The following is a 14,192-nucleotide window of genomic DNA, read 5'->3' on the forward strand; positions in this document are numbered from 1 at the left end:
AGGCATGCTGTGTAGGCGGAAGATGTGCGCGATGAAGAGCTTAGCAAGCTCCATGGAAGGGAATCCAGGGAGAGCCACGAAGTGAGCCATCATTGAGAACCAATCTACAGTTACCCAAATCATGTTTCCACCTGAGAGTGGTAAGTCTACCACAAAGTCTGTAGCAATGTGTGTCCATGGCTCGTCTGGTACTGGTAAGGGTTGGAGTAGACCCAAGGATGACTGGGTGGCATCTTCTGTCTGGCACAATTAGCGCAGGAAGCAACTTAGGAGAATGTGTCTTCCTTCATGGTGGGCAACCAGTAAAACTTTTGCAGTTCTGCATTGATCAGGGTGTCCAGCCAGTTTAGTCGTAAGCCCATGCTAACAGCTTTTTTTCTGAGGTTCTTGGGTACGATGGTTTTACCTGCAGGTACTGAGTGAGTAGCTGCCAAAATAACTCTTTTCGGGTCGATGATATGTTGCTGTTCCTCTGGGATATCCCTGGAGAGGAATCAGCGAGATAGGGCATCTGCTCTGATGTTCTTATCTCCAGGGCGGTATTTCAGCACGAAGTTGAATGTGTTGAAAAACAGAGACCATCTCGCTTGCCTATAGTTTAGGTGCTGTGCTTGGCGGAGGTACTCCAGATTCTTATGGTCTGTAAAGACTGTGACCTGATGTTGTGCTCCTTCAAGCCAATGGTGCCACTCCTCGAATGCCATCTTTATTGCCAGGAGCTCTTTATCTCCTATTCCATAATTTTTCTCTGCTGGAAAGAAGCGGTGAGAGAAGAATAAGCATAGGTGTAAGGCCTTGGAATCACCGGCCTGGCTTAGCACAGCCCCTACACCGACGTCTGAGGCATTGACCTCAACGATGAAGGGCTTAGTGGGATCCAGGTGTCTGAGACACGGCTTGCTCAAAAAGGCATCTTTTAGTTTCTGGAATGCAGTTATTGCCTCCATAGTCCAATTAGCAACATTGACACCTTTCTTCGTCATAGCTGTAAGCGGAACAGTAAGTGAGGAGTGGTTCTTGATGAAGAAGATTCAGAGAAGAGAAACCAAAATGATAAAAGGGATGGAACAGCTCCCCTATGACAAAAGGCTGACGAGGTTAGGGCTGTTCAGCCTGAAGAAGAGACAGCTGAGGGGGGATATGATAGATATGATAGAGGTCTTTAAGATCATGAGAGGTTTTGAACGAGTAGATGTGAATCGGTTATTTACACATTCGAATAATAGAAGGACTAGGGAGCATTTCATGAAATTAGCAAGAAGCACATTTAAGACTAATCGGAGAAAATTCTTTTTCACTCAACGCACAATAAAGTTTAATGCACGTTAGAGCCCTACCATGGCTTGATGCATCTCCCAAAGAGTTAGCAGCTTATTAGTGGCACAAACTCAGTCTTTGGCTAATAGCTAAAGTTATCTCTTAAAGTGGGTGCAGAAATGTCTCCCTCTCACACACACATATACAGTATATTTGTGTAAGCACTACAGATTAAATCCTTTTGCACACATAAATAGAAACAGTGACAGATAAGATACTGGCAAAGCAGCATGTCTGTTCTTTCTTGTCAGTCACTTAATGCACATTGTGCATTCAGAGACAAAAAAATCACTATCACTGCTCTTTTCTTTTACACTGGCACTGCTCTTTGCTCCAGTGAACAGACAAAATGTTGCAGCACCTCTATCTCTCACATATATATATATATATATATATATATATGTTTTGAAGTGTTCAATGCAATCACTTCAATCTATATTGACAAGAATCAAAAACAAAGACAAACAGTACACAGAAATGTCCTTTTAAGCCAAACATCAGAAGTGATAAATATTGTAAAGAATTAAAAAATCATCCAGTAATATATGATCATCCTGTATGGCTCCTGTTGCTTCTTATTATCTTCAGGTTATTAAATTAATCTAAGATGCAATTACTTTAATTTAAAACTGTTTTAATTTGTAGATTAGACACTTTCTTCTTTACGCCTTTTCTGGGGTTTTTTTTTTTCATTTTTTGCCTACAGCTGCAAACTGGCACTCCAGATTATAAGGCTTAAGTCACGCAGCAAATGATCTTTCCTTGGGCTCTAACTGCACACGCAGAGATGACGCCATGCCACACTCAGCAGCATTTTTTGCAAACAATTCAGCACTTAATCAGGCTTACAGTCAGGCTGCATTTTTTTTCTCTATTTCATCTCAAATATTTTAGCAAGCTAATGGAAAAGCTGCATTTGCAATCCCTAACATTATTAAAAGGTGAAATGGGAAAATGAATTACTTAATGTATGAGATGAGGTTGATTCTACCCCCAGCACCCCCCCCCCCCCAAAAAAAAAAAAAAAAAAAACAAGGACTTTACAGTGTTGGCTGTTTTTGTGCAGCCAGCAGTCTTGCCTGGCCAGCCAACATAGCTTCACTAAAATAAATGGAATTGTCACAGATTGGTCTGGCAACTCACAAAGGGGTTGTGGGATTCTGTGGACTGTTTGTCACTTAAAGCAATCGGCACTATGCGCTCAAATAAATCAGAAGCTTTTGATCACTCATGTAAAGTAGCTTAGGTGAATAGGGTGCACGTTCCAAAACAAGGGCCTTAATAAATACTGAAAAATGTTCAGGAGGAGAAAATGTGTATAGTATTTAAAATCACTGAAAAAAATATGTAGGGGACACTTAATAGTTCTTCTTTCAGTAATATTTGGTATTAAACAAAATTAAACAAGATATTCATGGATGAGACATCTTACCATATTTAAATTTTTATTAATTAGAGACCTGTTACTAAGTTCACAAACATGAATGACCAAGGATTCTGTTCTTTTAGAGCAGTGACCCAAGTTAGGAATAAAAACAATTACTTTAAACTTTTATGGATCTATGATCAGAATTCTCCTGCTCCTTTGGGCTTTCAGCTGAATTGGAAGCATGGATGGAGATGCTATATTATATTAAGTATACTTTTACATTACCTTCCTTCAACTCAAAGCAGTTTACATCTGGCAACCACTTGTAGATTACATTTACAACTATTTGGGTATTTTTTTTCCCCTATTTTCTCACCCTCGCCACTTACTTTAGCTCAGGCACTGTAACAACAGTTATTGGCCATGAGCCATGTCTTGGCAGCATCTCCAGCTCTGGTCCACCAAGGGAGCATATGACCTGAGCCAGGATTTGAACCCAGGTCCCTCCACATGGCAATGTGATGCACTGCCACTGAGACACAGGACCAGTCTTCATTTAGTTTTTAAATTTATTTTCAGATTTATATGACATCCTACCAAGGGCATCTCATAATAAGACTGGAAAGAAGAAAAACAGTTGTACAATCATAAAACCATATGACTATTAGTTCACTTTCTCAGGACTAAAGTAATAAAGAAGCGGAGATCCTGTACACTGCCGGGCCCAAGATCACTGCATGGCTGTGTCACCAGGCATCCTTGTCCCTGCCCCTAGGAGGGTGACTAACACATTACAGGACTTTCCTCCTCCCCTATTGGTAGCTCCACCCTCCACCCTATCAGAGAGGAGAGGGATGGAGGGGAGAAGGGAGGAATGGGTTTGTCTATGTCACTGGGAGGGAAGTAACTTAAAGAACCAATGGCAGCAGGAAATCTCTTGCACCAAAAACTCAACCAATTAGGAGGGAAGAGGTAGTGACAGGCCAGCTGGGAATCTATTTAGCCAGTTACTGGCTACTTCCATACCCTTCTCCTGCTCAGGTCAACCTTGACTGATTGCCATTGCAGATTTCTCTTTCTGGCTGCATCAGGTGGTGCTGGCCCACTATGGCTCTTCTCCTTTCAGTTGTATATTTGGTCCTGCTCTGACAGTGTCCGGCAGCACCAACTGGCTGTAGTACTGATGGCGCTAGATTTGGTACGTCCTGCCTCTTTTCTGCTTCTATTTTGCCATGCTCCCCAGACACAATTTTTAAACCATGTGTGCTTCTGTCGGTGACGGGTGGGGTGCCCACTAGTGGCCCTCTCTTGAGGGAGTGACTTGGCAACCTGGGGCCAAAGAAGACAGGGCTTCAGCTTCTTTGAAGGTGGGGGTCGGGGTTCTACTGAGCCTTTGGCCCAACTCTTTGTACCCTGGCCCAGACTTCTTCACGGATATAGACACTGTGAATTCAGACCAATGCAGGGGGGCAAAGGAAGGCTGGGACTAAGGGAGGTGAAGGGAGCAGAAGCTCCAAGTATCATGCCCAATGATCAGGAGCAGAGCTGCTTTTACCTATAGGCCTAAGCATACAAGGTGCTGCCCTGATGACTCTATTGAACAATACACCAGATCTCAAGAGGCATAGAAAAACCCTCTGCTTCTGGCTCCAGTCTCTTCCGCCCAGGAAGCATGCAAGAAATAGTGTGTTGGTGTGTGTGTGTTGGGGGGGGGGGAGGCGGGAATCCTGGAGCAGACAGAGCACAGTGCAAAGCAAATAAGAGCGAACTGCTTCCTAGTCCAACCTTTCCTTTTCTCTTGTTACTTCCTTCCCTCCTGTCTGCAGGAAACAGGAATTGGCAGGAGAGGAAATCAGAAAGGTGGGGGGGAGAGAGGGGGTAAAGCCGGAATGGAACCAGAACAAGAAAGAAAAAAGTTTTTGTCTGCATATTTCTATATATAATTTGTGATCGCTTATTCTCTTTTTGCTCAGGATCTGTGTTCTGTATTTGTGACTGAGGTGAAGTATTCTGCTAGTATGCACGTTTTGTACATAGAGATCTTTAGCAGTCCAGCATGTTCTATTTTCCCAGTCGAAGGTGTATTGGTGTTTTAAACTCAGAGGGAATATCTGCAGTGTTGACTTATCACACAGGTTTGTTGCTGGGAGTTTGTGCTGTTTTGGTATGGCAGATTTGCTATAAGGAATCTGAGTGACTTTTTGTAAGGTTTTGTGTTTCTTCACAAAGTGCTTGATAATGGAGGGACTTTGTGTCATTGTTACTCAAGCCGCAACATAGTTTGAATGTTTTTATTTGGGGAGTAGTAAGGGGGGAAACATTTCAGTTCAACCCAGGCAGCTAGTTCATTGATTATCTTTGACCAATGTAGCATGGATTTCTTTTAATTGATAAATTTAGTATGAATGGGCATTCCTTTGAAATGAAAGTGTAAAATGCGACAAAAGAGCCTATTTTTATTTTGTTAAAACTAACCAAAAAAAATACAGGTCTTTGTTTATTCCTTTTTGGGAAATAATGTGCACTATGAGCTGAGGCCTCTCTGGGCTCCTCCCATCCCCTACTAAGATCTGCTAGGGTTGAGGAGCTCCCTCTCCTGTCCCCACTTACCCCTTTTTCTGCGGTCATCTGTAATATCGAAGCCGAGTCACTCCTGCCTCAGCCACAGGTACTTTAAAAATGGCACCATCTGCCTGGAGAATGGTGTAAAAGTGATGTCACTTCAGTGCCTGCCTCTGGTGCGGCTGGCATCATTTTGGTCTTAGGCTGCACAGCTCTAAGTGACAATCGGCGTTCCCACGTGATGTAGTTTAAAAGCTATTCTATCACCTTTTTAAATGTTTAATGCTAGCAGCCAGGTTCCACTCTGACTAAAGTGGAACCCACCCTTTTAGAATAGGTCAAGCCCCTTCACCTGAATGTTTCCCAGGTCTTAACAAATCTAAAGCCCTCTTCCGTGCACCATAATTTCATCCATGCAGTATGACTATGGAACTCAGCCTGCTTCTGGGGCCTTGCGAGCATTTCTGAGAATGCTATAGAAAATGACCCCCTAACTTAGCCAGATAAGGGGTGGCCGGCTGCTAAATGTTGCTAGATATTCAGCTGCCGCTACTTAGCCAGATAATTCTTTACTTATCTGGCTAAGTGGCGTTGAATATCAACCTCCCAACATCTAAATCTAGGCAAATGAATTGCAGGCCTAAATTTAAGCCCCTAATTGATAAGGGCTTAGAAATCAAGATTCAGCAGCCAGGCATCCAGCTAAGTTAGCCAGATAAACTTATCGGGCTTATTTTTTCTGGATATTCAGCAGCTGGGAGCACCACTGAATATACCCAACTACCTCAGAGTTAGCTGGATAAGTTTATCTGGTTAATTTTAGAACTGCTCTTATATAATACTAAAGTTATCCAGCCAACTTAGCTGTTTAACCCTGAATATCTGCATTATCTAGATATTTTAGCTAGATAAGTTTCTTCCTCCAAGAATGTTTTTAGCTGGCTTAGACCTAGATTTATCAAAATGTGGTAAGTATCGCATGCAATAGCAAAAGGGGCATGGTTTATGCATGGTTTATGCAAATGTTCAGTTTATTGCACTTTGCACAAATTACCTATGTAATTTGTGCAAATTTGTGTAATTCATAAAACTATCCATCATCATCTTCAACTCGACCTGGAAATCCCATTCAAACTCCACTCCTCTAACAGACCAACTAGAGATACTCTCAAAGGCACCCTGAAATTTCCCCCTACTAAAGCTTCACGCCTCTCGATGACCAAAGACAGAGCTTTTTCGATAGCTGGCCCATCTATCTGGAATAGCATCCCTTCAAGTCTCAGAGTGGAGCCTTGCCTGTTAACTTTTAGAAAAAGACTTAAAACCTGGCTCTTTCACCAAGCCTTCACCGACCCACCAGACAATCACTAGTTGTCCTTCACGCTTACCCGTTATGATGATTATACTCACGAATGGACTCTGACTCTCCCAGGTTAAAGCACCATTAAGCTTTAACCCGTACGCCCTATGGCATCACTTCATATTTATTTCCTGCCTTATCTTCTTTCCAGCTTGTTGCAAGCTTCCAAGTTCTCTTCCCTGTTGATTGTAACTTTGACTCATTCCTACTTACTGTTTATCTTTCGTTTACTTGAATAGTTACCCCAGTTTTTTATTCTTGTTAATTGTAAACCGATCCGATATGGTTATTTACTATGAAGGTCGGTATATAAAACTGTTAAATAAATAAATAAATATGTGAAGAGCTAAGTTAGTGCAATAACATCAGCAAACCTTGTGATAGGTGCCAGACCTGTGAATGTGAGAGAGTGAGAGACTGGCCTTATTGTCATCTCCCTAGATAGGTATTTGTATCCCTATTGTAGGCCTACCTAGTAACTCGAAGTGAGGTTTAGGTATTAGTGTAGAGGTTAGGGGCCACTTTGACATTCAAAGTGAGACGTACGAACAGAACAGTGCTCTCTTGTGAAGATTTGATGACTTTCGGAGTGAGGAAACTCACTCCAAGATGAGATTCGTGCAATGTTCTCTCAACCTAGCTTGATGGACTCTCTACCTGGGTAACATCAAGCTAGGTGGGGAGAACATTGCCCGAATCTCATCTTGGAGTGAGTTTCCTCACTCCAAAGGTCATCAAATCTTCACAAGAGACCACTGTTCTGTTCGTACGTCTCACTTTGAATGTCAATGTGGCCCCTAACCCCCTACACTAATACCTAAACCTCACCTCGAGTTACTAGGTAGGCCTACAATAGGGATACAAATACCTATCTAGGGAGATGACAGCACAGCCAGGCGCTCTCACTCTCTCTCTCTCTCTCTCCCCAAGGCTCTGGGAGCTTCAATTCACCTAAAATAGGCCTTGCAGGAGACATCACAAAAGGCAATACAACCTTACCACCCAGTCACAGCAGATATCACACAGCTTAACACCATCCAAAAAGGTGTAGTTAAAATCAGCATTAAGTCTCTGCAATAGCTCTTTTCAGACAGGCTAACCCCACCCCTACCTTTTCCGAATTTGCATCGCACCATACGATATGGTGCTATCGCATGCGTTAAACATGTTTTCGCATGCGGTAAGGGCCTATCGCATGCGTTAACAGGGCTTATCGCATGCGATAAGCCTTTAACGCATGCAAAAAAGCCTTAGCGCATTTTGATAAATGACCCCCTAAAATACTTATCTAGAGAAGTCAGAAGTGAAACAGGCAAGATTTTCAAATCACAAGGTTTGTTCAGCTAGGTCCAGGACTGAACCAGACAAACTGTTTAAATATTGACCACTTAAATTTAGGTGAATTTTAAGCCCAAAACTTTGGAGCTTTAATGTTTGTCTGAAAAGTAACCTAAATTTATTTAGGTACCTAAAACTTGTGTATCTGAGTGAAGTGCTGTGCATGATTTTGAAAATAGATCTCTGAATAAACAGAACTGCAAAGACTTCATAGATATTCATCTTCTGGGTAAAAAAAACAGGGCCTACCAAAATCCACTAGTTTTACGCCTCCTTCAGTAGTCAAAAGGATGTTATTTCCTTTTACATCCCGGTGAATTGTTTTATGGTTGTGCAAATGCTGAAGGCCCTAAAAGAGATAATAATATGTTCTAAATATATACAATATTACCAGTAAGCAAGACTGAAAAAAACAACTACGAGATAAATGTCTAAGAAAAATGCAGGAAAAATAAAATTGCAACCATAATAAGCACTTACATATATTTTTTATTACCTCTAAAAATAGTCTTATTTAGGCCAATTTTCAGTAAGTCATATAAGTTTAATCAAATTTAAAAAAAAAAATTGTCTGCATGCTTTGTTCCAGCTATTGCTGCTATTAGGTGTGGGGAACTGAAAGAATGTAGTTTACTTCCCTGACCTAAACACTTTAATGTGAATTTTAAAAGCCCTTAAGGGCACAAAAGCTGGGAGATACGCTCATGTTTCGGGCTGGGGCATGCCGTGCGAATTTTAAGAACAGCCTGAGTATGCACACATCTCCTATTGCATGCAAAAATTAAAAAGCTAAGAAAGGGGGCATGGCATGGGCGGAGTATGGGCAGGGCATGGGTGTCCCGGGGATGTAATTTGAAATGTGTGTGTAAGTATTTATGGGCACAAGCACACACCGGGGTCCCCTACTGTGTAACTTTATTTCTGCTATGGATGTTGTGTGAGTTTTAAAACACAAAAACCAGGGCTAGTTGGCAGGGTTTGAAGGATTGGGGTTAATAGGGCAAAAGGGATATTATTAATTGTATTTTATTATTTTGTAATGAATAATATATCATTTATTTTATAATTTTACCTAGAAATTCCTATGGGCAGTATTTTATTTTGTTTTATAATTTTAGAGTAGGATTCTATTTTTTAACAGATTAATGTGTTTATGGGACAAAATAATAATGGTTTCTCCCCAACTAAATTGTAAACCAACGTGAAGTGAAAACAATATGTTCGGTATATAAATTGTGTAAATAAGGGAGGATGGTTAACTGGGGGATTTAGAAAGTAAGAAGTCTTTACCTGGGTGAACTGGGAGCAGACTGGGGAAACTGATAATTGCGTCAGTATGCATATCTAATAAAATGTCACTTCTTATGCAGGAGATCTGGCATTTGCACGCACAAGCGCATGTCCATACAAAATTGTGCGCACATGTACGTGCGTACAGCTGATTTTATGACGTGCGCATATTCAACCATATGTTATAAAATGGCAGCGTCCATTTGCATGAACCGGCATACATGTGTACATGTACACCCGCGTGGCTTTTTAAAATTACCAACCCCGACGGTAACTTTTAAACCGGCGCATGGGCGCACATGTGTGCGCGTTCATTGGCCTGCACCTAGAGATATCATTTTATAACATACGCCCATATGTGCGTGCATGTTATAAAATAATCTGACCAGGCGCTACATTTTAAATGGGCACGCGCCTCTGCTCGCAAATGCCACCTCAACTGCATAAGTGGGGGAATTTTAGAAGGAAAGTATGCTATTGGACGCGAAATTGGAAGCGAATAGGCTCCTTACCTTTTCGCCATCCACGCTGACTTCACGGCGTCCACCCCGGTGCCGCCCCGACTCCTCCTGTTCCAGTCTTGACGCCACCCCTTTTTAGTGATCACACGCGAAAAGTCCCTTTTCGTGTGCGATTGCTTTGAAAAATGACCCCCTAAGTGGCACTAAATATCTATCTCTGTATTTTTTTTATGTACAACCCCTGGGCTATTGTCCATGCAGAGGAATCCCAAAGATCACACTTCAAATTGGGCTTAAGAGTGTAATTTTCCTTTCCTGATGTGAAGCCTCTCTGAAAATCCAAGGTTTGCTGTGGAGGGAAGATTATCTTCTAGGCCCTGAGCTTTGTTCACATTTAATTCAGTATTAAAGTCTCTTGTATATAGCAGTAATACTCATGCTAGAAGCAATTGATGGTTTCCAACTTAACTTTTACTGATTAAAGATGGAGATTTGATAAAATTATTAAGTTACAGGTTCTTGGTATTTCCAATCAGATCTCCTAATAAATCTATGCTTTATTCTTTCAGTTAATATATGTTGTTATTGAAGTCAATTGATTTCTCTTAGATCCTGAACAATTAATGAGGTAGTTTTGAAGCTTCTTCCAAGAATTTGGTGGATAGGATGGTTTCTTCCAATTTAGTTATATTACAATGAAGTCCCATATCTCATACCTTTAATGCAGTTGGTCAGCACTAAATTCTTACTTCTTCCCCTTTTTCCCTTTTGGTACCTGAAAGGTACTTCCATACTCCTTTATTCAAATTCCTGATGATGTAGATGTGGTTATCACCAAATGAGTGCCATAGACCTTCTTCATTGTCTTCTTCTCCCCATGCATGAACCCAGATTCAGTCCTCCACAGGACTCACAGTAGTCCATAGGTTCTCTCTGAGTAAGAGATACTACTCTTCTTAGCTGGAACACACAGAGTCCCTGAGGTGCGAAAGCCAGCAGTGATCGCACTGCGGAGGTGCGATCACTGCCGGCTATCGCAGGCCCGCCCCCCGCGATTCACGATGCTACGGTAGGTTGGAAAATCAAGGCCTTAGCTGACTAAGGGGGTCATTTTCCAAGGTGTTATCGCGGGAGATAAATTCGCACTAACAGCCATTAACATGATTTGCGAATGCAAATTTGTTATTCAGGGGGCGGAGTATATGTAAAGTTATCGTATGCCGCGAAACAGCAGCAGCTACAACACTTTCATTTGCGCTACAGATCAGTAAAGGGTTATTGCAGTCCACAATGGCTCATTTTGGGGGGGGGGGGGGGAGGGGGGGGAGGGAGAGAGAGAGAGAGAGAGAGAGAGAGAGAGAGAGAGAGAGAGAGAGAGAGAGAGAGAGAGAGAGAGAGAGAGAGAGAGAGAGAGAGACTTGCCATAGTGCCTATGCCCTAGACAGGTATTTGTATCCCTATCGGAGGGCCACCTAGTAACTCGAGGTGGGGATTAGGTATGAGCGTAGGGGGTTGGGGGCCACTTTCACATTGAACATGAGACATACGGAAAGAACAGTGGTCTCTAGTGAAGATTTGCTGGCCGTCGGAGTGAGGAAACTCACTCCAAGAAGAGATTTGGGCAACGTTCTCTCAACCTAGCTTGTTGTTGCCCAAGTAGAGTGTCCATCAAGCTAGGTTGAGAGAACGTTGCCCAAATCTCTTCTTGGAGTGAGTATCCTCACTCCGACGGCCAGCAAATCTTCACTAGAGACCACTGTTCTTTCCGTATGTCTCATGTTCAATGTGAAAGTGGCCCCCAACCCCCTATGCTCATACCTAACCCCCACCTCGAGTTACTAGGTGACCCTCCGATAGGGATACAAATACCTGTCTAGGGCATAGGCACTATGGCAAGTCTCTCTCTCTCTCTCTCTCTCTCTCTCTCTCTCTCTCTCTCTCATATATATATATATATAACATGTTGCTTGCAGCACCTAAGAGTGGAAATAGGCTGTTTGGGACAGTTTCATGTACTGTGAAGATTCATTGGTTGTTTTATCGCGGTGCACGATGTTTTCGCCATTTGCAGACATGGATTCGCAAATCGCGAAAACATCGTGATTTGCGAATCCATTTCCGCAAATGGTGAAAACATCGCGTGACGCGATGTTTCCCCACTGCACGAAAAATGCCTTATTTGCATGGGACACGCCCCCTCATGCGTTACCACTGCGATATTGGAAAATGAGGCCCTAAGTGGTGGTGATGGCTGAAAATCTGCCTGGAATCAGCAGCTACTACTTAGCCAGATAACTATTTATCAGGCTAAATAATTAGCTAGCTAAGTGGTGGGTGTGGCATGGACCTAACTGGGAACAGTTGAGTTAGCCAGATAAGTTATCCAATGTTATCAATTTTTTAAGATGGTGCCGGCTGTCCATTGCTCCTACCATGTGACAGAGGCTGGCCAATGGCACCGATAGCCCTGTCACATGGTAAGGGCAAAGGGCTGTTGGCACCATTTTGATTAGTGGCAGTCGATGGCCCGAGAGGGGGAGATCACTCCTGGGATCACGCTAGACTACCAGGGACTTTTGGTAAGTCTTGGGGGGGGGGGGTCGGGCAAGTTTTGGGCAGTTGGGAGGGTGGGGGTTGCAATTAATTAAATTTGAAGGGTTGGGGTGGGTTTGGGGTTTGTTTTTTTTAAATCCTAAAGGGTTGGGGCAGATTTCAGGCATCATTTTGGGGGGCAGATGAAATAAAATCAACCCAAACCGTGGGAAAACTAAATTTCCTGCAGTGGGTCGATAACAAAGGCCAAACCAAAAGTTTCAGCCGAATCACATCTCTACTAAATATGTACCTTATAGAATTTAAAACAAATAACAGGAATAAAATCATATTACACAAACAATAACAGCAGAACTAATAAATAACAATACATAACTGAACTAAAACTGTTTTCAGCTGAATTCAAAATTGTATTTATTTATTTTAAAGTATTTCTATACCACTTTTACAAAGTTTAGTCAAAAGGGTTTACATAAATGTAAAAAAACATAAAATTAAAAAATAATTAAAAATTACATAAATCTCATAATAGTAATAAAATAAAATAAAAGATTAATAAATTCTAAAGAATCTAGTTAAATCATAACATATCAAAATCAAAAGTCAAGTGCCATTTTGTAGCTGCTGAATATGTATAGGAGATGGACAAATTGAGGGATGGGAATGATTTTTCCAGATGTATATAAAAGACTAATGGGAGGGGAATTTTGGAATGGAAATGAAAATGTTGATATGAAGTATTACTGTTTGGTTGATGAAATTTTGAAAGCAATCTGAAACAAGTATGTTTTTAAAGATTTCTTGAAGTGTATAGGATTAGATAGTAATTGCAGTGAGTCGGGTAATGCATTCCAGAGGGAGGGACCTGCTACTGAAAAGGCCCTTTTCCTTGTAATGTCTAGTCTTGCTAGATGAGGAGAAGGGATGTCCAAAAGGTTTTTTGTCAAGGATCTCAGATGTCTGGTGGGTTTGTAGATATGAAGTAAAGAGCAAAGCCAGGTGGAAGATGAGTTATAGATGAGGGAGTGAATGATGGTAAGAATTTTATATTGTACTCTGAATTTTCTTGGTAGCCAATGAAAAGCCTGTAAAACTGGAGTAATGTGACTTCTGATGGAGATACCTGATAAGATACAGGATGCAGCATACTGACCTAATTGTAATGGATGGATGGTGTTATCGGGAATATCTAAGTAGAGAGCATTAAAATAATCGAGACCAGAGAAAATAAGAGATTGAAGAACTGTACAAAAATCATGGTGAAAAAGAAGCAGTCGATGTTGTGTCCGTCAATGCTCGACGCCCTCACTCCACCCTCTTTACCACTGTGGCGACTCCCTCCGGGTCTGATGGACAGTTAGCTGCCGCGGCTTCTTCTTGCTGTCTCTCTCCTGCGTCCCTGGACTAGCATGACGCTGGGATCCGCCATGTTCCTGATGTAGGGCGCACGCGAGCGCTCCAATTGATGTACCAGCAAGGGCGCGAACCTCGAGGGTGTCCCCCTGAGATGACGTCATCCGTCACATAAAAGGTCTCAGAATTTGCTATCACATCAAGTTAGGAAGGATTCGTCCAAGCTACTCTGCCTCCTCGGGCTTACCAGGGGTACCTGCTCCTCGGGGGCCTCGCTCTCTTTTCTTTATTTCAGATTACCAATAGGAACCGATACTCGCTCCTCGAGGGCCCATGTTCCTGAACACTCTGAAGATTCTCTACTGCCTGAAAGCTATCGCAGATACAGACATTTGTGGGTTACCACCGCTCTCTCAGAGATTTCCCTAGAACCAGGTACTCGCTCCTCGAGGGCCTAACCCTTTCCAACTACTGAGCTTTCTAAAGACCTTATATGAGTTTTGTCATCTAGTTCTGGCTATGAACACAGCATACCCTGTCTACTCACTATCTATAGTTTTTCTATAGCTCAGCAACCCTGGGATCATTG

The 14,192-nt window shown here is 42.2% G+C and overlaps 1 protein-coding gene across 1 annotated transcript in view; it reads right to left on the bottom strand.

Annotated features, from left to right (window-relative positions):
• MYO3A (myosin IIIA) overlaps nucleotides 1–14,192 on the bottom strand; it is a 222,201-nt gene that overhangs the window by 58,413 nt on the left and 149,596 nt on the right. The window contains exon 4 of the mRNA XM_029588670.1: nucleotides 8,196–8,295. Coding sequence (XP_029444530.1) covers nucleotides 8,196–8,295 — 100 coding nt within the window. The remainder of the gene's footprint in view (nucleotides 1–8,195; nucleotides 8,296–14,192) is intronic.

The sequence above is a fragment of the Rhinatrema bivittatum genome, chromosome 2 (genome assembly GCF_901001135.1).
Source record: "Rhinatrema bivittatum chromosome 2, aRhiBiv1.1, whole genome shotgun sequence".
Taxonomy (NCBI): domain Eukaryota; kingdom Metazoa; phylum Chordata; class Amphibia; order Gymnophiona; family Rhinatrematidae; genus Rhinatrema; species Rhinatrema bivittatum.